Source organism: Mirounga angustirostris, unplaced genomic scaffold (assembly GCF_029215605.1).
Source record: "Mirounga angustirostris isolate CCGP_5_RB_7025 unplaced genomic scaffold, mMirAng1.0.hap1 SCAF_2, whole genome shotgun sequence".
NCBI lineage: Eukaryota > Metazoa > Chordata > Mammalia > Carnivora > Phocidae > Mirounga > Mirounga angustirostris.
The window spans coordinates 150,997,246-151,022,647 of NW_026991710.1; the positions used below are offsets into that span (position 1 = coordinate 150,997,246).

General features: G+C 40.5%; 1 protein-coding gene across 3 annotated transcripts in view; it reads left to right on the forward strand.

Annotated features, from left to right (window-relative positions):
• Positions 1-8: 8 nt before the first annotated feature.
• The window catches only part of PINX1 (PIN2 (TERF1) interacting telomerase inhibitor 1), a 94,302-nt gene continuing 68,908 nt past the window's right edge, over positions 9-25,402 (forward strand). Inside the window, exons 1-4 of one of the 3 annotated variants that reach the window (XM_045880097.2) lie at positions 9-167; positions 6,295-6,404; positions 8,098-8,190; positions 9,689-9,767. In XM_045880097.2, coding sequence (XP_045736053.1) covers positions 149-167; positions 6,295-6,404; positions 8,098-8,190; positions 9,689-9,767 — 301 coding nt within the window. In that variant the 5' untranslated portion in view covers positions 9-148. Of the gene's footprint in view, positions 200-463; positions 656-6,294; positions 6,405-8,097; positions 8,191-9,688; positions 9,768-25,402 lie in introns of those variants that run through there. The other 2 variants (XM_045880099.2, XM_045880098.3) reach the window with 2 other exon arrangements.

The window sequence follows — 25,402 nt, forward strand, 5'->3', positions numbered from 1 at the left end:
CGCACATCACTAACGTCACCAGCACGCGCCCTGGCCGCTGCTGTCCACCTGGTTTGCGAGTCCCGTGGTTCTAGCTTCTTCGCGACCCGATTGCTCGGTAGCCGCCACCGCTCAGGTCCGGAGACTCGCGGCGGCCCAGGCCCTCGACATGTCGATGCTGGCTGAGCGTGAGTGGAGGGCGCGAGGGTGAAGGTTCCAGGTGACGCGCCCGGCCGGACCGAGTGGCGCGGGGTGCGGGTCGCCGGCGCTCAACGGGGCGGGGGATGCCGGGGGACGGGGAAGCCCGGTTCGGCTCGCCCTGCCTGCCGCGGAGATTTCCCAGCCCAGCCTTCCCCAGAAGTTAGCTACCGGTCTACTAGTGAAAGAGACTGCGAGTGTAAACGTGGGACTCTTGTCCTTACGCTCAGGTCTGGGCACGCACGCGGTGGGTTCTAATGGGAGCCAGGACGCGGACCGGGCAAACCCTGAGCTGTTCTTTCACTTCGCCGGGCCTCAGCTTCGTCTGGTTAAAAAGAGGCGGTTGGGCCAGCAGAATCTCTTCAGGCAGTGAAATCCCGTTCTCGAAGATTTATTGAATCCAGAGAAAGAAAAGCAAGGGGTTTAGAAGCATCAAACACAAGAAGTTAACCTTTTTTAGGGAATGCAGGACTAATGAGTGAGTCTAAGTAAGACTGACGGTTTGGACTTAGTTGAAATTGTTAACATTCTTGCATGACAGAAGTGTTGGCTGCAACGCCGCGCCCTGCTTTTTGCCTTTGACATTTATCTTCACTTTATGAAGTTCATTAATTCCCTCGCTCGGGAGAGGCGATTTGACTTCTGAGCGGTATTTGTAGCTATGCCTGCCACTAGGTGGCAGTCGTGCTTTGTCATGAAAAGCCGGCCCGGGACTTTTTGAGGTGCATAGTGAGCAACGAACAGAAACGGCTTAACAGGCCAATAGCAGCCACACAGGGATTCTATGAAATAAATGCTGTCAGCATTCTCTTATCTAAGTAGGTTGGAGAAAGGGAGCACAAACGCAAGGGGTAAGGCACCGTTCCAATTTTACGGGGGCTGAAATCCAGGTTCAGAGGAAAATAATTTGCCCCGAGTCGTTGAGCTAGAAAGTGACAAATTGATCTAGTTATCACTGTGTCTTTACCTTTTTGTCACTGGGCCAGCAGTTTCCTATTGTTTTTTAATAGGGACTTATAGAAAAGCATATGTTTTAGACTGTGACTATATGGGCTCTGTTTCTTCATTTGTGAAACTAGGACTGCTAGAATCTCTTCTGGTTTTAATTTCTCTGATGTATGCTTAATTCAGCATGCACATTGGCCCTGGCTCTGCTATTCATTTATGTCTCTTTCCATGATCAATTTCTGCGGGGCTATTAAAAAACTTACTATCTTCATTACTAGGTTGGCTTAAAAATCAATGAGATGGTGAACATGAAAACATTTCAGAGTATGAAATGCCTTTTATACAGGTGTGAAATGCTGTTTGTAGACATCAGTAATTCGAATTGCATGATTTCCGAGAATATTTTCAGTTCTTCTCTCCCTACCCTGACTCCAAATTTTCAAATCTTTGCCATGATAATATTGATACTTTGTGTTGTCTTTTAAAATAACTTGCTAAGTTTATGTCTTCGGCATCCCTTGTGATTAGATATTTAGGACTGGTGTTCTTATTTTTTTAAAGATTTATTTATTGAGAGAGAGAGAGAGCGCGGGGTTGGGTGGGGTGGTTAGGCAGAGGGAGAGGGAGAGAATCTCAAGCAGACTCCCCGCCGAGTATGGAGCAATATCTCTGGACCCTGAAATCATGACCTGAGCCAAAACCAAGAGTCAGATGCTCAACCGACTGAGCCACCCCGGCACCCCAGGACTGGTGTTCTTATTTTAGAAGTAAGAAAATAGGAGCAAAGAAAAGACCTAGTCTCATAATTTCAGTGCCTAGCAATTATTTTTTCTGAGAGTTTATAAAATTAGGGTAATTCTGTAGGTATAGTTTTGTTTTCTCCCCACTTAACGTTAGTGAACATTTTCAATTCATTAAGCATGCTATTTCTTCTGTTTTCCCTTGCCATATGGACTATATTTTATTTTATTTTCGCCATAGGCACTTATCCTATTTTTAAAATCTAGTAGTTTTCTTTTTGTTTCTCAAAAATATTTTTATTTAGTATTTCTGTGATATCAAGTGTTATTTTCTTGGGACTTCCTTATGCAAGACAAGAAATCTAGCTTACATAAACCTCCCCCTATGTAAGACAAGGATTTAATTTATTGATCTCACTTCCCAGTCATTACATCATTTGGAGTTTTAGACCCGGATTTTTATCAAGTTATTACTTTTTTTTTTTTTTAAGATTTTATTTATTTGACGGAGAGAGAGACAGCGAGAGAGGGAACACAAGAAGGGGGAATTGGGAGAGGGAGAAGCAGGCTTCCCGCTGAGCAGGGAGCCTGATGTGGGGCTCGATCCCAGGACCCTGGGATCATGACCTGAGCTGAAGGCAGACACTCAACCCCTGAGCCACCAAGTTATTACTTTTTTTATAGATTCTTTCCTTTTTGAGATCAGTTTTTGATACTTCAATCATCATATGTGTAGTCAAATCACGCTATAGTTAATGGATTTTAATGATCATTGCATTAAGATATTATACTGCAGTTTCTTTAATGTTGAATATGTCTTGAATTTTTAAAAGGAATACATGGAATATCTCAAAGTATCCTTTGAAAAAGAAAAAAAAGACAAAACTTCTGTCCCTGACTCTTGGAACTCAACACACCTTTCAGAGTAAGCTGAATCCTGGCGTAAGCCAGGTGGTATTAGGCATGGAGTGATTGAAAAGTGAAGTCTCTTAAAGCTGTATATGGAGGGTTGTTTATTGGGGTTATCCTGAAAGTGTCCTGATGGAATCGACTACAGTTAGATCTTCAAATAGGAGTCCCTGCTAGAGGAACTAAGCAGTGATTCTGTAGATTCAGGGTGCTTTACTCTCACACTGCTGTTCCACATAGTGTCAGGCATCCCCAAGACCATCTCAGATTCAGTGATTTGCTTGGATTCAGGACATAGGACTCAGCAGAAAGTTGTACTCATGGCTAAGATTTATTACAGCTAAAAAATCAGCAAATGGAAAAGATACATGGAGCTAAGTCCAAGGGAAACCAGACACAAGCTTCCAGAGTCCTCCCTCAGTGGAGTCACACAGGACACGCTTAATTACCCCAGTATGAGTTGTGACAACGCTTGTGAAGTGTTGCAAACCAGGGAAGTTTGTTAGGAACTGGTGTCATGTTTACTGGGGGCTGGTCATGTAGGCAGGCTCTGCTTGGCATGTACCAAAATTCCAGACTCCCAGAAGGAAAGCCAGGTATTCAGTATAAACCATACTGTTTGTATAAACAGGCATGATGAGCCCTTCATGAATTCTGAGAATGCTGGGAACCGTCCTGAAACCCAAGTTCCCAGCCAGGGTGCCAACCTTGTAAGCAAGCCTTTTGAAGGATAGCAGTGAGGCCTACTATGTTCTGTTCTGCACATAGGGTTAGCAAAGCTGACGTCTAAGCACAGAGTAACTGCGGAATAAGAATATCAAAGCACTTGAACATAATAATAAAAAATAATAATAAATTAAAAAAAAATAGCAAAGCACATGTAAATGTTGATCCAGTATGAACAGACCAGTGACAGTCTTTTCCTTCCCCGATTTCCCAAACCTGGAAACTTCTCTAGCACTAGAGCCAGAGAGTGTTTCAAGGAAGTAGGGTTCTGAGCAAATAAATTTGGGAAACATGGCATGCCTGCTTTGCCCTAGAGGATCTACACATCTGCGTATTAACCATTCTGGGAAAGTCTCTAATATGGAACACTATTGAATTTTGTTTCACCCATTATTGCCCTTTTTTATTTTAATGGGAAGTGCCCCCCCCCCCCAATTTAATGTCCTCATTGGGGAAACCCTGTCCTACCCCATTGGTTGAGTTTACCTGACATTTCTGCAGGGAAGAGGAACTGACCTTTGGGATCTTTGGTATAAGCACTCTAGTCTGCTTTATAAACATACGTAACATAAACTGTTGGAGTTCTTATTGCAAAGGGTGGCCTCATTTATTCTGAAAAATGTCCCCTTTGTGTAAGCCCCATTGAGAACACCCTGGCAAGCACTACTGAATAGAGACATGAATTCTGACACACACCAGTAAGCAGCTTCACAGAGAGAACACTGGTTAACGAGGCTCATATCTGGCATGTTGTTCATTAGCAGAGGCAACATTATGCTGTATATTTGCTAAGATAGGTAAAGTAGTAACTTGGTCATGGTTAGCATTTTTAGGTTACCCTTCTCCTGTAAAACTATAGATTTGTTTTGCTTCATAAGTAGCCTTTTTCTACATGCTAGTAAAAGGTTCAATTATTTTTGCTACGATGTGTATAGTTTGGGTCTCTATTGATTTTACATGTAATACAGTGGGCCCTCTGACTTGAAGTTGTGTTACTTTTAAATTATGTTGTGAAGATGATCCAGCTGTGACATCTGTTACCCTATTGATCGCCAGGGTTGATTGGGCTGATCCGACTGGCTAGGTCGGTGTCCCCTTCCTCACTGCTCCATGTGTGTCCCTCCCTAAGCCGTGTGCTAGGTCGAAGCTGTATGCTAGGTGGAAGAGGATGACCTTCCCCGATAGAGGAGGGATAAAGAGGGCCTTTCTTTGGTCAAGGGTATAAGAGTAGCTGTGCTCCCCTGCTAGAACCTCCAAACAAGCTCTCAAGGTCCATTTGTAGGAGGACGTGGGGTAGTCAAGCTTTTAATACTCCAGACACATCTAAGTGGGGTTGCTGCACATGGCTGTCTGCCTTTCTTAAAGAAAGAAGGGAGAGAGGGAGGTAGGAAAAGAGGGAGGGAGAGAGGGAGGGAAGGAGGAAGGAAGGAAGGGAGAAAGAATGGACAGACTAAGTTACCAGGCTGTTGTTGATAGTGACATACTGTGCTTTGGTTGCTGCAGTAGGTGAGTAATAATGACACTTGACCTGCAAATTCCACAGTTTACTTTGGGGCTTCATGTTCTTGTTCTGTGAACTTTTGAGGTTCTGTATCTGTGCAGTAATCTTCCTTAAAACTACAGCGATAGGGGCACCTGGCGGCTCAGTCGGTTAAGCATCTGCCTTTGGCTTAGGTCATGATCCTGGAGTGCCTCTCTCTCTCTCATGCTCTCTCTCGATAAATAAAATCTTAAAAAAAAACCTACAGTGACAAATTTGAGTTCCTAATGATCAGTTATTGATATGCATTTTAAAAATACTTAAGAGATTCAAAGCAGTTCCCTTAAATATGTTCCTTCCTATCTTCCTTTCCTCTTGTCTCCTTTTTTGCTTTCTTTTCTCCATTTCACTCATACACCCATACACATAGTGCCTGCTATGAGTACAGTGTTTTCTACTTCTTGCAATGAAACATAAAAAAGAATAACACACAAATATGAGCCATAAGTTGATGATGGTCTAATAGAAAACATCAGAGATGGATATAAATAGCCACAATACAGAAGAATGTGAGTTAAATGCCAGAAAAGAAGCAGATAATTTATACTGGAAGTTCAGAAAAGGGATCATGTGGCTTTAGGGCATTTGAATGACAAGGGATGGTATCACGAATATCTGTAGATCATGTGTGTGGAGGGTATGGTTGACTCTCCCCAAGATCATAATGACTGGATTAAGAATATAAGCTTTGACGTCACCTGAACCTTGCTTTGTATGGAGGCTCTGATTTTTGCTTGGGGGCATTAGGCACATTTCTTTGTCTAAGCCTCAGATTTCCTCATCTGAAAAATGGTGATCAAAATATCCATCCTCATTGAGTCCCTGTGCAAACTGAATACAGTGCATGGATAGCATTTGGTACGTGCTGTCTGGCAAAGAAAGCTGCAGTGGTTGCTGCTTGTGGTGGTGGTGACACGCGTGTTGACAGGTGCTTTCAGATGCTGCCTTTCGCTGAGTGCTGAAGGCCAGCTGATGGCTTGTCGTGTATTTCTGTTTGTCACATATGGAGGGAACATTGTTATTCTAAGGCCAATTTGTATATTGAGAATATACAGTTATTGGGAAGACCAGGGTAAGTGATCCAATCTGATGATATTTCGTTGAATGCTGAATCCAGTATCTGTAGCTAATAAAACATATTGTTTGTCACATTTTTTGCAAGTATATGTGTATGTATTAGGTTTTGTGTGTATTTGTGTTGTATTTTCCAGGTTTGAAAGATAGATTGCTGATGAAATACTTTGTCACTTCTAGGGCGGCGGAAGCAGAAGTGGGCTGTGGATCCAAGAAACACTGCGTGGAGCAATGACGATTCCAAATTTGGCCAGAGGATGCTAGAGAAGATGGGGTGGTCTAAAGGAAAGGTACGTTGGAGAAGAGCAAAAGAAATTGGAGCCATGCAAAAAGGCAAATCAGGAGGATGCATCTTTCTTCGGAGACTGGGAGAAATTTATGTTTTAGATCAATAAGTGATTCTGGAGAAAGAACTAAATTGTAATGATAAAGTTAGAATTGAACATAGATGTCAATTCTCTTTATCATTTAAACTGCCGTGATTGGCGTCTTTCATAAATTGTACCTTTTAATTAGCTGCACTTAGAATCATACTTAACCGTCATTGTTCTATATTGCTAAGAGTAATACTTTGTTCCCCTTTATAGCTTAGAATACACATTTTTTCATTTTCCTCACACTCCATTTATTCCCAACTGAAATAGAATTTCTACTGATACCTTTGTATTTAAATGGTTCTTGTGAGGGTCTTTAATGACCTTGTTGACAAATCCAGTGGATCCTTTTTTGTTCTCACGTTACTCAGTCCCTTAGCAGCATTGGACATAATTGACTATTCTTGAAGTACTTCTGTCTCGGCTTCTACAATACTGCCCTCCTCTCTGTTTTTTCCTTCTCCCTCACTGGCCACTCCTAAATGTGTTGCTGGCTCTTCCTCCTCCAGGCTTTTGTGCTTTGGAGCTCCTCAGGGTTCCGGCCCAGGCTTTTTCTGTACTCTGCTCAGGTGAGCTCTTTCATTCTAGACCATGCTTGGAATTGTCTGAATTCTGAGGACTTTTCTACATCTGGTCCAGAAATGTCCTCTGAGCTCCACAGTTGTAAATTCACCAGCCTGCTTGGCATTTCTACTTGAGTAAGCATCTCAGGTTTATCATTTTTGTTATAAAACTCTTGATCCACCCCCTACCCTCCCCCACCCCCGCCAGTCTTTTCCTTCTCAAGTCTTCCCCGTTTTTGCAAATGGGCCTGCCTGGTTCCTGTACGTCTCTCACTTCTCGCTTCCCCAGTCGTTACTCCTCTCCCCGCAGGGCCCCATCCTGGGCCACACATCGTCCTCATCTCTTGCCCTGATCACTGCTGCAGCCTCACAGCTGCTTCCCTCCCTCCTTTTCTACCTCTGGGCCGTTTGCCAAACAACAGCCACAGTACCTTTTAAAGTACAGAAATTAGATTGTGGCATTCCCTTGCATAGAAGTTCAGTGGTTTCCCATTGTTTTAAAAAATTAAATCCAAATTCCTACCATAATTTCCAAGGTCCTGTGAGGTCTGTCTCTTTTATATCATCTTATTTTCTCTTAGCGACCCTGGTTACCTTTAGTTTCTTCAGTCCCAACTTCCCTGGGACACCTTACACATGAGTGTTAATTGATGCAGGGGACTTGGTCTCCTCTCCCCACTTTCTCAGTGTTGTTTTATAAAATTATTTAATGGAGAGAGCCATAGAGTTGTAATATCTCTAATGGGCTTCCATTAGTTTGGTGGTAGTGCTCTGATTTCGAGCATCACAGAAAGGCCTGTTCTCGGTAGTGTTTACATGGGCCATGAAGTGAGTGTCAGATTGAAGAAGTAGCGTTCATTGTTACGAGTGTATTGGTATTACAGACATACTTTATAAGAATCCATTAGACTGTCCTCTTTGAGGGTAAGGATAGTGCCTCACTCCTGGATATTTAATAATTAATCGAACGGTTGATAAAGGAGGAAAGATGCGATCTGTCTTGATACTTGATAAAAATGCTAACTCTCTTTTGTTGATCTCCACAGGGTTTAGGGGCTCAGGAGCAAGGAGCCACAGATCATATTAAAGTTCAAGTTAAAAATAACCACCTGGGACTTGGAGCTACGATCAATAATGAAGTGAGCAACAGTGTGTCTACTGGGGGTTTTCTTTGCACAATTTGCTTTTTTATAAATATAAACACTTTAATCCAATCAAATTGATCAGTTTTCAACTATTCAAGTGTGTATCCTCCATGGTGTGGTTAACTAAAGAGCCCATAACTAAGCAGGCTCTTCATCACATCACATGCCTTCACCTTGCCTTGTTGTCCTTATGGGATTCTTTACTTGCTTATGTCTAAGAGATCCAAATTCGTTTTATTGCTAAACTTTGAAAAAAAATTCTTTTTATGGAATATTTATAATTTTGTACTCATTTCAGTACAGAAAGACATTTTCATCTTTACCTGTGTTCTGATATTTGCTTATGTTATTAAAAGTTGGTGGTGTTTAGTTTCAGAAAGAAACTAAGTTTTTTCTGCAAGAAAGTGGTGACCTTTATCTGTCCAGTTATCTGTTTCTGACTGTTGGTATTCAGTGGTTGAATTTATTCACATTTCCCCTTACATACTGATGCTTTGAGAGATAGATGTATGGATACACTTAATTTTTTAGGAGAAGCATTGCCCAGTAAACCTATTTAATATGCCTTAACCTTCAGCATTCTTAAAAAGTGTGTATGAGGCAAATTCCTACATTGATACCTTGCTTCCCATTGGTTCAGATTGTTTTGGAGATACCCATTCTCTTTTAAAGTCTGATTGTTTTTGTTATAATGAATGTATTAGCACCACCTTACGAGGGTGCTCACTGATCCAGGGAACTTGGGAGTCTTTCCTGCTCCCTTCCTCAGTGTTGTTTTATAAAATTGGGGTTGACGCGAGCAAATAGAATTGGGCAAAATATTTTCAGTGCAGAGGAGCAAAGAAGAGAGCCCTGAAGTCTGTCACTACTTTTTTCCCTTTGACCTACATAATATTCCCATGGTGGGAGAAAAATAATAATTTTATTTCCTTTATTTTAATATTTAGCACAGAGGTTGCCTATTGATAATTTGATTATAAGTGGACTGTTGATAAGTTATCCACATTTGAAATCAGGACTTAATCTTCCAAGAAGTCCATTTTTAAAAATTTTTTTAAATTTTGAATTTTTTTAAAAGATTTATTTATTTATGAGAAAGAGAGTGTGTGTGTGCACGGCAGGGCGGGTGGGTGCAGAGGGAGAGAGAGAGTCTCAAGCAGACTCCCCGCTGTGTGTGGAGCCCTTCACAGGGCTCAGTCTCACAACGCTGAGATCATGACCCAAGCTGAAATCAAGAGTTGGATGCTTAACCAGCTGAGCCACCCAAGCACCCCAAAGCCTTTTTTTCATATTAATATAGATAAATTACATTTCAAATTTATATTATTTCTTCATTCAAATTTGTAACATAATATTTTGATGAAACATTTAAAATTTCACATTAACAACCAGATTCTAAATTCTAATTTCCTTGATTCTAAAATATATCTTACCTCAACCAGTGTATGTAAACAACAGGCTTGCCTTTAATTGCTTTTTTGGGTGTTTTCAGGATAACTGGATTGCTCATCAGGATGATTTTAACCAGCTTCTGGCTGAGCTGAACACTTGCCATGGGCAGGAAACAACAGGTAGGAAAAACCTTTGCTTTGTTATTCATTTGATTTATAGAAGACATAATGTCTTAATTTAAAACATTTTTATTAACTCTTTTTACTGTAAGCATAATATATCTGAAAGTTAATTGATTGAAGCTCTTATAAATAGTCCTTTCTGTATACATTTTAATGGTGCTCTCACCATTAAAAGCAAACACTTTTTTCCCAGTGTTTGAGAATGGCAAGATAAATCCGTTCAGTTTACAACCTCAAATAGTAAAGTGATCTTTCAGGGATCTTGAGTGTGACTAAAAACTTGTTTTTAAAATATAAAACAAGAAAAAAAAATACAAAGCAAGAAATACCGAGTGGGGCCACAAACCAGCAGCCAGCAAAGGCTTAATAGAAAAGCCTTTTTGGTACTGATTCTGCCTAGTGAAATTTATTGTGTTTTGAATATATGTCAGAAATTCAAAATGCTCAGGTATATAGTAAAATTTGTTACAAGGGCTCAGTACTAGAAATTGTATATCTAAGGCCTGGGAACTGGAAATGAAACAATTGAATATTGGGCATTCCATATTAAATTAACAGATAATAATGCTGAGGGGAAGGGCATGGATGGTGTAGGCCTCAAACTTTCGGGTCTTTGGTCTAATTTTAGAGGTTAAGGGACATTTTTGTCACATGGCTCTTTGGAAGGCAAGGACATAACTTCAGTTAATTGTGCTGGATATTCATTGATGAAATCTAGACTGTTAGCTCTTCTGCAAACAGATATTTAAAGAATAGTGGTAAAATATATATATAACATAAAGTTAACCGTCTTAACCATTTTTAAGTGTACAGAACAGTGACATTAAGTACATTCACACTGTTGTGCAACCACCAACACCATCCGTCCATAAAACCTTTCATCTTGTAAAACTGAAACTCTTTCCCCATTAAATACTAACTCCCTATTCTTTCTCTCAAGCCTTGGCAGCCATTCTACTTTCGATCTCTGAATTTGACTACTCTTGATACCTCATATAAGTGGAATCATACAGTATCTGTCCTTTTATGTCTGGATTATTTTACTTAATGTTGTCAAGGTTCATCCATGTTGTACCATTTCCTTCCTTTTAAGGCTCAGTAGTATTTCATTGTATGTATAGACCACACTTTGTTTCTCATTCATCCTTCAGTGGACACTTGGGTTGTACTCCTTGGCTATTGTGAATAATGCTGCTGTGAACATGAATGTATAAATGTCTCTTCAAGTCCCTGCTTTCAGTTCTTTTGGGTATATATCTAGAAGTGGGATTGCTGAATCTCATGGTAATGAGATTCTATTTTTAAGTTTTTGAGGAACTGCCATAGTATTTTCTATAATGGCTACACCATTTTACATTCACACCAACGGTACTCAAGGCTTCCAGTTTCTTCATATTCTTGCCAACACTTGTTATTTTCTGGGTTTTTGATTTTATGCGGTTTGCTTTTGTTTTGTTTTGTTTTGTTTTTGATAGCAGACATCCTGATGGGTGTGAGGCGATATCTCATTATGGTTTTGATTTGCATTTCCCTAGTGACTAGTTACGTTCAACATCTTTTCATATACTTGCTGGCTATTTCTGTCTTTGGAAAATTGTCTTCAATTCCTTTGCCCCTTTGAGAATTGGTTTTTTTGTTGTTGAGTTGTATTCTGCAAACATTTTTATAAGGAATTTCTTTCTGTTCCCCGTGCACAATATTTGGCTTGTAGTAAACTGTCAAAAGATGTTTGTTAAATTGAAGGAGGAAGAACTTTGTGGAATGAAATTAAAAAGTAGCCAAGTTCAGCAAACATTTGTTGAGCTGTGTGCTGGATCCGAGTTAGACGTGAGGATATGTAGCTATATGGGACAATCCCTGCTTAGGAGGGAGCTAGCAGGATATGCTGGTAATTGGTAAAATTATAGTGTGAATCCAACTCTGGGAAGATTTATTGCAGTGCTGCGTATGGGACTGAGCCCAAAAGCATGAAGAGAAAGGTGCTGTGTTTGTATTTTCCCTAATTCCTTCTTGTTGGAATCTGTAACTTGGACAGTTTTCCTTATCCGTGGGATAACTATTAGAACTATCCTAACAGTTCTATATAAAAAGATATATTGTCCTTAATATAAAAGATGCTAATTTGTTAGCCAGAGAAAAACGTAAGGAAAATGTTTTGTGAGAACACTACCTGGACTGGTGTTAGGAAATGCAGGATATATGCAGTAGTAAAACTCAAGGACCTTAGCCTTTACTAATTATAAAAAGAAACATCTTTATATTCAGATTTCAGTTAAACTCAATAGAAACACAGATATGAATGTAAACGTGATCGTATAAGACTTGTAGGTTTTGACTGAAGAGTAATAGAGTGTCATGGCTTAGAGATGAACACCAGAGCCAGATTGCCTGGATTTGAATCCTGATTCTGATATCTCTACTTGTGTGACCTTGAGTAAATTACTAAACATCTCTGTCCCTTCCTTCTTGGTGAAAGGGAGTTAATAGTACCATCCTCAGAAGGTGATTGTAAAAATTAAATATATTGCTATAACTAAAGTACTTTGAACACTGCCTAATCTATGGTAAGTACTTAATAAGTATTAGCTGCTATAATCTTTATTATTGTTGTTATTTGTAGAGCTAGAACTGCAAAGTAGAATATTTCCTCTGAATATTTTTAGTAATTAGGATATAGTGCCATCAAGAAAGAGTGATACTTGTAGGTGGATGGATTTGGGCTTGATACTTAGGCTAGTCCTAGTTGTCATTAATGAAATCAAAGGCAATAATATACTTTCTCCCCAGATTAAAAAAATAGAATGCTCTTAAGATAATGAACATTATAAATAGCTGTACTTGTTGGCAGCAAGATATAAATAAAATTTGAGATCTTTATACGACTTATGGATGATCTCCAGTTATAGGGTAAGAAAAAAAAAAGGAAGTTGAAAAACCGTATGTACGGCATGCATTTGTAGAAAAATATAGAGAGGAAATGCATGTGTGTGTGGTTGGGTATACATCAGTGGTTTTCAACTGGGGGTGATTTTGGCAATGTCTGGAGACATTTTTGGTTGTCACAACTGGGGATGGGGGTGCTTTTGGCATCTAGTAGGTAGAGGCCAGAGAAGCTGTTTAATATCCTAAGGTGCGCAGGGATGGCCCCCAATGACACAGAATTATCTGGCACCAAATATCAGTGGTGCTGAAGTTGATACACACAGGGTAGCTCCAAAATATCTATTCTGTGTATATTTTATATGCATAAAATATACATATATATACCTAAAATATCTGCAGAAAAATGCCCAAGAAACTGGTAAGAGTAGTTGCGTCTAGGGAGGGAGCTGAGTGACGGAGGAAGAGGGTTTTTTATGTTTTTTTTTTTTTTTTAAGATTTTTTTTTTTAATTTATTTGACAGAGACACAGCAAGAGAGGGAACACAAGCAGAGGGAGAGGGAGAAGCAGGCTTCCCGCAGAGCAGGGAGCCCGATGTGGGGCTCGATCCCAGGACCCTGGGATCATGACCTGAGCCGGAGGCAGATGCTTAACAACTGAGCCACCCAGACACCTCGGGGAAGAGGGTTTTTACTGTAGTCCTTTTGTACTTTCATGACTGTACCACGTGTGTCATGTCCTACTCAAAAAATTGTTTTAAAGGTAATTCTTGAGCCCATTTACCTCCACTTCCTGAAGCTTCTGCTCTACTTTGCCATAAAACTCTAATTTTCTGTACAAATTGATTTTAGTTCTCCTATCCTCTCTTTTTAAAAACTTGTAACATGCCTTGAGCGAGTCTCAGATAGTCTGCTTAGTTGTTCTACCTCTCTTTTGCCTCTTCTAGAGTTGATGCTCAGCAGGGGTGGGGGGAGGAGGAGCCCCAAACATCAGACTCACTTCTCTGGATTTCCTTATCCCTAAGTGGGACTGTAATTCTCTGCTTTGCTCCACTGTAATGTCTTTGAGCCATCCCCCCTGTCCCCCCCAATATTTTGTTGTAGTTTTCTTGACAAGAGAGATTATTGAAATGAGCCAGTTCACTATTACTAGAAGCAACACTCTGCCTAGAATTTTTTTTTAAATAAATTTCATTGAGGTATAGTTTATATATAATACAATATACCCATTTTTGAGGGTACAGTTCCATGAGTTTTGACCAATGTATATACCTGTAATCATAAGAACCTTGATAAAGAAATTTTCATCATTACAAAGAATTATCTTGGGTCACTTCCCAATCGGTCCTCTGCTCCTCCACACGTCCCACCCTCCCACTTCATTCTCTGGCCCCAGACAACCACTGATCTCTCCATATAGATTAGGTATTTTCTTTTCTGCCTGGCTTATTTTTCTCGGCATGATTCTGAGATTTATCCATGTGGCATTTATCAGTACTTCATTTCATTTCTGGATAGTGTGTCATTGTATGAGTATGCCATAATTTGTTTATGCATTCACATGGTGATGGACATTTGGGTTGTTTCTGGTTTTTGCCTACTGTACCCAAGGCTGCTGTGAACATTTGTGTATACATCTTTGTGTGGACATACGTTTTCATTTCAGTAAGACCCTTGCACGTGCGAGGACTTCCCCTCCTTATGCCATGTCCAGAAATTGCCTCTTGACAGAAAGCCAGGGCAGCCCTAGAGCTCACATCCTTTGTTGCCCATCTGTCAAGGATGACAGTCCTATGCTGCCTGTTGTCCAGTGTGTGATGAGTAGTTTCATATCTTTTGTTTTCCCATTGTTTACAGTAGAGGGGCATGATCCATAGCACTTATCCTTTTGTGGGCAAAAGACAGGGAATCTTCCTCCTGTCTCTTCTAAACCCACTTCAGTCAGACTTTGCCTTACTGCTCCACAGAAACTGCCCTTGCCAAAGTCACCAGTGACTTCCACGTTACTAAGTCCATTGGGCATTTTTTAATCCTCGTCTTACTTCGCCTGTGGCACAGATGTTCACCCCTCCTTGAATCACTTGTTTCCGTGGCTTCCCAGACTGCATCATCTCCTGCTTTTCTTCCCCCTTCACTGCCACTCCTCCTTAATCTCTGTTGCGATTCTTTTTTCCCAGCCTTATCAAGTCTGGGGCCCTGCAGTTCAGTCCTGGACCTCTCTCATCTTTTAGCGACACCAATTATTTATTAAATCATGGCTGGATATAACAGACCATGGCTGAGATGTTTGGTCACAATTGCCAGATTTCTCATGACTGCATTACCATCTCTCCCAAACTCCAGACTTGTATTGAACCCCCAACTCAGTATCTTTTTTTTTTTTTTTTTTAAAGATTTTATTTGACAGAGAGAGAGAGACAGCGAGAGAGGGAACACAAGCAGGGGGAGTGGGAGATTGAGAAATATGCTTCCTGCAGAGTAGGGAGCCTGATGTGGGGCTCGATCCCAGGACCCTGGGATCATGACCTGAGCTGAAGGCAGACGCTTAACGACTGAGCCACCCAGGTGCCCCCCAACTCATTATCTTCATTCGGGGTGTCGTCAGCTATCAACTTCTCAAACTTAACATACTCAAACTCCAGTTCTGGCTGCTTCCCCACCCCACAAATGGTTGTATCCACGGTCTTCCCCATTTCAGTTGATGTCAGTTCCCTCCTCCTAGTTGTTGAAGCCAAGGACCTGTGTCCACTAGGAAATGTTGGTTCTACCTTCAGAATATATCCAGACCCTTCCTGCTCCATGTCACCTGCGCTGTAGCTAGTATGGTCTGAGCAACTGTTATTTCTTGTCTAGATTATTATAACAGCTTCTAAGGCGGGTTTTCTCAGCCATAGCACTACTGATGTTTTGGGCTAGATAATTCTTTGTTGTGAGGTATATCCTGTGCATTTTAGGATAATTAGCAGCATTCCTGACCTCTACCTGCTAGATGCCACTAGCACCTTCTTTCCCTTCCCCTTTCCCCCCTGCCACCTCCTCCCCATTTGTGACAACCAAAATACCTGCAGACATTGCCGGATGTCCCCTGAGCAAAATGCCCCTGATTGGGAGCTTTTGCCCTCAATTGCTCTTTCTTCATCCAGCCATGACCTTCAGTGTAACAGTCAGAGTGATTCTTTCGAAGTGTAAGTCTGTGCTGCTCATTCTCAGACCACCACTACCACCAGCACCCGCTCGCCTTTGTTGCCTCCTTTTCATTCAGAATAAAAGTCAAAGTCCTTTCAGTGGCCTTGCAGCCTTATATAATATGGACCTTTTTCCCTTTCTGACCTCATCTCTTACTACTCCCCTTCTTACCCATTCTGTCTTAGCCACTGATCCCTGTTCTGGTTTATGAATACATCAAGCATCCTCCTGCCTTAGGATTTTGCACTAGTTTCTCCGTCTCTAGAACACTCTTCCCCCAGTTAGCATCTGTGCATTTTCTCAGCAAGGTCCACACTTCCTGCCAGTTGAAAATTGTATCCTGTTCCTCACTGCCATTTTCGGAAGTCAATAGGAAATTGGTGTAAGATATAGCAGTATAAGGATATTATTTAGAAATATGAAGGATCTAAAACCCAGAAGAACCAACTAAGAGTCTGGAGAGAACTGGGGCAAGGACTTGATGTGCGTACTTATGTGTGCATGTGTTTGTTTTAACAGCTTTGTTGAGATATAATTCACATGCCATATAATTTACCCATTTATAATGTACAACTCAATGACTTTTAGTATATTCACAGAATTTTCACCAGAACCAATTTTAAAACACTTCATCACCTCTAAAAGAAACTCTGTACCCTGTGGCAATCGTCCCCCATGAACCCCCCAACCACCCTAGGCAACTGCTGATTTATTTTCTGTCTCTAAAGATTTGCCTATTCTGGACATCTCATTTAAGTGGAATTCCACAACATGTGGTCCTTTGTGACTTGATTTCCTTCACTTAACATAATGTTTTCAAGGTTCATCCTTGTAGCATGTGTCAGAACTTCATTCCTTTTTTAATATTCCATTGTATGAATATACCATGATTTACCCATTTATTAGCTGGTGGGCATTTGGGTTATTTCCACTTTTTCATCTGTTATAAATAATGCAGCTGTGAACACTGTCAGTGTTGGTGTGGCCTGTGGCCTTTATTTTCACTTCTCTCGGGTATATATGTAGGGTGGAATTGTTGGGTGATGTGATTACTCCATGTTTAACTTTTTACGATTTTTTATTTATTTGAGAGAGAGAGAGCGAGCAAGCACGAGCTTGGGGAGAGAGAGAATCAGGCTCCCTGCTTGGGAGCCTGATGTGGGGCTTGAGCCCAGGACCCTGAAATCATGATCTGAGCCGAAGGCAGGCGCTTAACTGACTGAGCCACCCAGACACCCCTCCATGTTTACTTTTTGAGTAACTGCCAGACTGCTTTCCAAAGCAGCTACACCCTTTTACATTCCCACCAGCAGTGTATGAGGATTTTAATTTCTCTTCATCTTTGTCAACACTTGTTATTATCTGTCTTTTTGATTATAGCCATGTTAGTGGCTACAAAGTAATATCTATGTGTGCTTTTGATTTGTATTTCCACGTCCGCTGAAGATGTTGACTGTTTTGTCATTTGATTATTGGCCATTTGTATGTCTTCTTTGGAGAAATAGCTATTCAGATCCTTTGTCCAATGTTCAGTTGGGTTATGTGTCTTTATTGTTGTTTAGTAAAACTTTTAATATATTCAAGTACCAGTCCCTTATCAGTTATATGATTTGCAAATATTTTCTCCAGTTGTGTGGGTTGTCTTTTCACTTTCTTGATGGTATTGTTTGAAGACTGAGGAAGTGCAAATAGGTAAAAAGACTCATTGCCTTCTCTGAAGAGACTTAAAATCTAGTGCAAAAGAAATGAAACAAATACCAAAATAAGTTGATCCCCCAACTTTTTCAGTTCCCAAATAATTGAGAGAGAGTAGCAAAGGCTTTAGATGGTGAGGGTTTTCTTTGAAAATTTATCCAAATCTCTTTGTTTCCTAAGATTTTTCTTTCCTATCAGGTATTGCTAAGGTTGCATTATTGATGACTGTGGCCGGTTTCTAGCACCCATAGGCTTGGATACTGAGTGTGCTATTGGGTTTAATAACAAAGTAGACACAGCTAAAGAAAGTCTAGAAAATAAACTAGAAGACAGTTATCCAGAATGCAGCTGTGAAAGAGGAAAAGATGAGAAATAAGAAACAGAAGTTTAGATGAAAGATAAAGTAAGAAGATCTAGTATCTAATAGAAGCTCAGCAGCACAAAGAAGAGAGAGAATGGGAAAAGGCAATATTTAAGGGGATAAGGGCTGAAGGCTGTCTAGAATTAGTGATAAAACAAATCCACAGATTCAAAAAACTTAATGAATCCAAGCAGATTACATTTTAAAAACTCTTCACTTGCAAACATAATAGCAGATGTAACATTGTAACATTGTAGCAGAACATCACAAATACAAACACACAGGCACACACAGGCATGCACACAAAAGAGAGATGATTGTTAATGCAGCCAGAGAAAATATACTGATTCTCTTCAAAGAAGCAACAATTATAAATGAGAGCAGAGTTCTTAACAGTGGAAACCAAAAGACATTGGAGTAATACACTGAGGGAAATACAACTGGCAACCTAGAATTTTACACTCAGCAAATACATTTTTCAAGAAAGTGGATGGAGTAAGTTTTCAGACAAAGCTTTACCACCAGTAGACCTTCAATAAAGGAAATTTTAAAGGAGGCACTTCAGTCAGAAGGAAAGAGTACTTATTATCTGCAGTATCACCCAAATGTCCGTCAATAATAGAATGGATAAGTAAACTGCTGTGTTTGTAACTGCAAAGAAATGAAGTATAGTTACATGCGAGAGTCCAAAGCAGGGGTTGGCAAACTTTTTCTGTAAAGGGCCAGATAGAAGTATTTTGCAGACCATAGCGTCTCTGTCACAACTACTCAACTTGCCTATTGGAGTGTGAAATTAACAGTATACAATATATAAACAAATGGAGGTGGCTATGTTCCCATGAAATGTTATTTACAAAAATAGGTGGCAGGTAGGGTTTGGCCCATGGGCTGTTGTTTGTTCCCTGGTGTAGAAGGATCTCATTAATTTAACGTTGACTGAAAGAAGTGAGACACAAAGTTAACGTCCAGTATGATTCCACTTGCCTATCATATGATAGGCAAAAATCTGATACTGAGGTACCATACTGGGGTGGTCAAATTATTTAAAACACAAAGAAGTGATTACTGTGAAAGTCACAGTAGTGATTACCTTTGGGGAGAGGAAAAGGGTTGGGATTGCAAAGGGGCCCATGGGGGAACTTCTGGGGTGATATTAGGGTTCTGTTTTTTTTTTTTTCCCTAGTTGGCAATTACATAGGTTATTTGTGAACATTATGTTTTATGCACTTTCTGTGGCTTTTACTTCCCCCCCGCCCCAAGTAAATGGTTAAAACCAAAACAAAAAGCAAGAGGAAGGGTGATTATCACAAAAGTCAGGATAATGGTTGCTGTTAGGACAGGGGTTCTCACCTGGGGGCAACTTTATCCATCATGGGACATTTGGCAATGTCTGGAGACATTTTTGGTTGTCACAGCTGGGGAGATGTTACTTCTGTCTAGTGGGCAGAGGCCAGAAATGCAGCTAAACATCCTACAGTACACAGCATAGCTGTGCTCCTCCGTCCCCAAACAAGTAATTATTCATCCCAAAATGTCACTAGTTTAGGGGTTGAGAAACCCCGTTCTAGGAGGAAGGGGCACAGGGGTGCTGGATGCTTCTTGATACAGGCAGTGTTCTGTTTCCTAATCCAGGAAGTGGTGGGGGTGGGGGGGAGAGGTTGCTTTATAACTAACTACAGACTTCACATACTCCTATATATGATGATATTTGTCCCAATAAAAGAAATCTAAAAATTAAATGGGTCCCTTTCTGGTAGACTTAATTACAATAATTTATGGCATATTAAACCTGTAGTGAAGGTTAACTAAAGAGTAACCTGAAGCAATTTGGATATCAGGGATCAACTTCTATCTTAATGAGTATCCGGTGAGGTATAAATGGCTGTCACTTTTCCTATACGGATTCAGTGACACGATTAGGGTGTCAGTCTTGAGCTGGCTTTGCATGACCATAGTCATGGAGGCAGAAGCTTTTGAGTCTGGGGCTCGATTTCTTAGAGGCAGCCACACATTCATTCTTGAAGAGGGAAAATGAGTTGACTTCACACCCTGTTTGGTATCATAACTTTCTCCTTGATGTACTGAATTAGAGAAAACTCTGTAACTTCTTAGGTGATAGGGTTATCAAGAAATTATCAGCTTCAAGGGCGCCTGGGTGGCTCAGTTGGTTAAGCAGCTGCCTTCGGTCAGGTCATGATCCTGGAGTCCCGGGATCGAGTCCCGCATCGGGCTCCCTGCTCAGCGAGGAGCCTGCTTCTCCCTCTGACCCTCCCCCCTCTCATGTACTCTCTCATTCTCGCTCTCTCAAATAAATAAATAAATCTTTAAAAAAAAAAAAAAGAAATTATCAGCTTCAAGATTCCATAAAGAAAGGAGCCATGAGATTCATTTTTGTAGGTACTAAGAAAAGAAAGCAGATTTTTGAGCAATTTGCTTTTGAGATTTGACAGTGATAGCTAGAAAGTTACTTTTTCTCTGTGATGGTATCATGTTACTCTTTTCTGAGAAATGCCATCGTAGTTGCGAAAACTCTGCTTTGGGACAGTCTTCCACTTTGTTCCTTGTGCTGATTGCCAAGGCTGAGCAGTCAGTATAGTCGGGCCTTTATGATGTATTTTCCCAGAAGTACAGTCAGTGAAATGTTTAAAGTGCCCCAGGGCACGCTGTATTATTTGTCAGGAAGTTAGTGAGTGTATAACAGCTTCCAAGTGGTAGTCCCTTGTCCTCATGCAGCTCCGTCCACAGGTTCATCGGTGCAGGCTGACTCTTGTGTATATAGGACAAGTAGAAGACACCTGGAGTCACTCACTGTTCTACGGATTAAGTTCCACCTCAAGACCACTAGAGGGTGCCGGTAGCCTTGCAACAGGGACCGAACAGTTCAGAAGAAAGGGGCATTGCTAGATGCCCCTCCCAGTACTGGAAAGCCTGTAGAATATTCCTTTAAGGGAAGACCTGGCCAAGGAATGAATCTTTTTTTTTTCTTTAATTTTTTAAAAATTTTATTATGTTATGTTAGTCACCATACAATACATCATTGGTTTTTGATGTGGTGATCCACGATCCATTGTTTTCGTATAACACCCAGTGCTCCATGCAGTACGTGCCCTCCTTAATACCCATCACCGGGCTAACCCATCCCCCCACACCCCTCCCCTCTAAAACCCTGTTTGTTTCTCAGAGTCCATAGTCTCTCATGGTTCATCTCTCCCTCCAATTCCCCTCCCCCGCATTTTTCCCTTCCTTCTCCTAATGTCCTGCATGTTATTCCTTATGTTCCACAAGTAAGTGAAACCATATGATAATTGACTTTCTCTGCTTGACTTATTTCGCTTAGCATAATCTCCTCCAGTCCCATCCATGTTGATGTAAAAGTTGGGTATTCATCCTTTCTGATGGCTGAGTAATATTCCATTGTATATATGGACCACATCTTCTTTATCCATTCATCTGTTGAAGGGCATCTCGGCTCTTTCCACAGTTTGGCTATTGCGGACATTGCTGCTATGAACATTGGGGGCATATGGCCCTTCTTTTCACTAAGTCTGTGTCTTTGGGGTAAATACCCAGGAGTGCAATTGCTGGGTCATAGGGTAGCTCTATTTTTAAATTTTTGAGGAACCTCCACACTGTTTTCCAAAGTGGCTGTACCAACTTGCATTCCCACCAACAGTGTAAGAGGGTTCCCCTTTCTCCACAACCTCTCCAACATTTGTTGTTTCTCTCCCTGTCCATTTTTGCCATTCTAACTGGTGTAAGGTGGTATCTCAGTGTGGTTTTGATTTGGATTTCCCTGATGGCTAATGATGATGAACATTTTTTCATGTGTCTGTTAGCCATTTGTATGTCCTCTTCAGAGAAGTGTCTTTTCATATCTTTTGCCCACTTTTTGACTTGATTATTTGTTTTTTGGGTGTTGAGTTTGAGAAGTTCTTTAGAGATCTTGGATACCAGCCCTTTATCTGTAGTGTCATTTGCAAATATCTTCTCCCATTCTGTGGGTTGCCTCTTTGTTTTGTTGACTGTTTCCTTTGCTGTGCAGAAACTTTTTATCTTGATGAAGTCCCAAAAGTTCACTTTTGCTTTTGTTTCACTAGCTTTTGGAGATGTATCTTGAAAGAAGTTGCTGTGGCCGATGTCAAAGAGGTTACTGCCTATGTTCTCTTCTAGGATTTTGATGGATTCCTGTCTCACATTGAGGTCTTTCATCCACTTTGAGTTTATCTTTGTGAATGGTGTTAGAGAATGGTCGAGTTTCATTCTTCTGCATGTGGCTGTCCAATTTTCCCAGCACCGTTTATTGAAGAGACTTTTTTCCATTGCATGTTTTTTCCTGCTTTGTCAAAGATTATTTGACCATAGAGTTGAGGGTCCATATCTGGGTTCTCTATTCTGTCCCATTGGTCTATATGTCTGTTTTTGTGCCACTACCATGCTGTCTTGGTGATCACAGCTTTGTAATATAGCTTGAAATCGGGAAATGTGATGCCCCCAGCTTTGTTTTTCTTTTTCAACATTTCCTTGGCGATTCGGGGTCTTTTCTGATTCCATGAAAATTTTAGGATTGTTTGTTCCAGCAATTTGAAAAATGTCATTGGAATTTTGATTGGGATTGCATTGAAGGTATAGATTGCTCTGGGTAGCATAGACAGTTTAACAATGTTTATTCTTCCTATCCATGAGCATGGAATATTTTTCCATCTTTTTGTGTCTTCTTCAATTTCTTTCATGAGTGTTCTGTAGTTCCTAGAGTATAGATCCTTTACCTCTTTGGTTAGGTTTATTCCGAGGTATCTTACGGTTTTTGGTGCTATTGTAAATGGAATCGTTTCTCTAATTTCTCTTTCTACAGTGGCATTGTTAGTGTATAAGAAAGCAACTGATTTCTGGGCATTGATTTTGTATCCTGCCACATTACTGAATTGCTGGATGAGTTCTAGTAATTTGGGAGTGGATTCTTTTGGGTTTTCCACATAGAGTATCATGTCGTCTGCGAAAAGAGAGAGTTTGACTTCTTCTTTGCCAATTTGAATACCTTTTATTTCTTTTTGTTGTCTGATTGCTGTTGCTAGGACTTCTAGTACTATGTTGAATAATAGTGGCGAGAGTGGGCATCCTTGACGTGTTCCTGATCTTAAGGGAAAGGCTCTCAGCTTTTCCCCATTGAGGATGATATTCGCTGTGGGTTTTTCATAGATGGATTTCATGAACTTGAGGAATGTTCCCTCTATCCCTATACTCTGGAGAGTTTTAATCAGGAAAGGATGTTGTATTTTGTCAAATGCTTTTTCTGCATCAATTGAGAGGACCATATGGTTCTTCTCCCTCCTCTTGTTAATGTGTTCTATCACATTGATTGATTTGCGAATGTTGAACCACCCTTGCATCCCGGGGATAAATCCCACTTGGTCGTGGTGGATGATCCTTTTAATGTATTGTTGGATCCTATCAGCTAGGATTTTGTTGAGGATTTTGGAATCCATATTCATCAGGGATATCGGTCTGAAATTCTCCTTTTTGATGGGGGCTTTGCCTGGTTTGGGGATTAAGGTAATGCTGGCCTCATAGAATGAGTTTGGAAGTTTTCCTTCTGTTTCTATTTTTGAAACAGCTTCAGTAAAATAGGTATTATTTCTTCTTTGAATGTTTGGTAGAATTCCCCCAGGGAATCCATCAGGCCCTGGACTCTTGTTTTTGGGGAGGTTTTTGATCACTGCTTCAATCTCATTACTGGTTATTAGCCTATTCAGGTCAATTTCTTCCTGTTTCAGTCTTGGCAGCTTCTAGGTTTCCAGGAAGGCCTCCATTTCATCCAGATTGCTCAGTTTATTGGCATATAGTTGTTGATAATAATTTCTAATAATTGTTTCTATTTCCTTGGTGTTAGTCGTGATCTCTCCCCTTTCATTTATAATTTTATTAATTTGGGTCCTTTCTCTTTTCTTTTGGATAAGTCTGGCCAGTGGTTTATCGATCTTATTAATTCTTTCAAAGAACCAAATTCTAGTTTCGTTGATCTGATCTACTGTGTTTCTGGTTTCTAATTCATTGATCTCTGCTCTATTTTTAATTATTTGTCTTCCAGTGCGTGGCTTAGGCATCGTTTGTTGCTTTTTCTCTAGTTCTTTAAGGTGTAGAGTTAGTTGGTGAATTCGGGATTTTTCTATTTTTTTGAGTGAGGCTTGGATGGCTATGTATTTCCCCCTTAGGACCACCTTTGTAGTATCCCATAGGTTTTGGACCGATGTGTTTTCGTTCTCATTGATTTCCACGAATTGTTTAAGTTCTTCTTTGATTTCCTGGTTGACCCAAACACTCTTAAGCAGAGTAGTCTTTAGCTTCCAAGTGTTTGAATTTCTGCCAAATTTTTTCTTGTGATTGAGTTCCAGTTTTAGAGCATTGTGGTCTGAGAATATGCAGGGAATAATCTCAATCTTTTGGTATCGGTTGAGACCTGATTTGTGATCCAGTATATGGTCTATTCTGGAGAAAGTTCCATGTGCGCTCGAGAAGAGTGAGTATTCTGTTGTTTTAGGGTAGGATGTTCTGTAAGTATCTATGAGGTCCATCTGGTCCAATGTATCATTCAAAGCTCTTGTTTCCTTGTTGATTTTCTGCTTAGATGATCTGTCCATTGCTGAGAGTGAGTATTGAGGTCTCCTACAATTAACATATTGTTATCAGTATGACTCGTTATTTTGGTTAACAGTTGGCTTATATAGATGGCTGCTCCCATGTTGGGGGCATAGATATTTATAATTGTTAGATCTTCTTGTTGGATAGACCCTTTAAGAATGATATAGTGTCCTTCTGTGTCTCTTATTACAGACTTTAGTTTAAAATCTAATTTGTCTGACATAAGAATTGCTACCCCAGCTTTCTTTTGAGGTCCGCTGGCATGCAAGATGGATCTCCATCCCTTCACTTTCAGTCTGGATGTATCTTTAGGTTCAAAATGAGTCTCTTGTGGACAGCGTATGGATGGGTCCTGTCTTTTTATCCAATCTGCAACCCTGTGCCGTTTTATGGGAGCGTTTAGGCCATTCACGTTGAGAGTGATTATTGAAAGATAAGAATTGTCATCATGTTGCCTGTGAAGACGTTGTTTTTATAGATTGTCCCTATAAATTTCTGTTGTATATCACTCTTGGGGTCTTTCTCCTTTTATAGAACCCCCCCCCTTAATATTTCTTGCAGGGCTGGCTTAGTGGTCACATATTCTTTCAGTTTCTGCCAGTTGTGGAAGCTCTGCATCTCTCCATCCATTCTAAATGAAAGCCTTGATGGATAAAGTATTCTTGGCTGCATGTTCTTCTCATTTAGTACCCTGAATATGTCTTGCCAGGCCTTTCTGGCTTGCCGGGTCTCTGTGGATAGATCTAACGTTATTCTGGTGTTCCTCCCTCTGTACGTAAGGAATCTCTTCCCCCTAACTGCCCTTAAGATGGTTTCCTTGGTTCTAAGATTCGCGAGTTTTACTATTACATGCCGGGGTGTTGGCCTGTTTTCC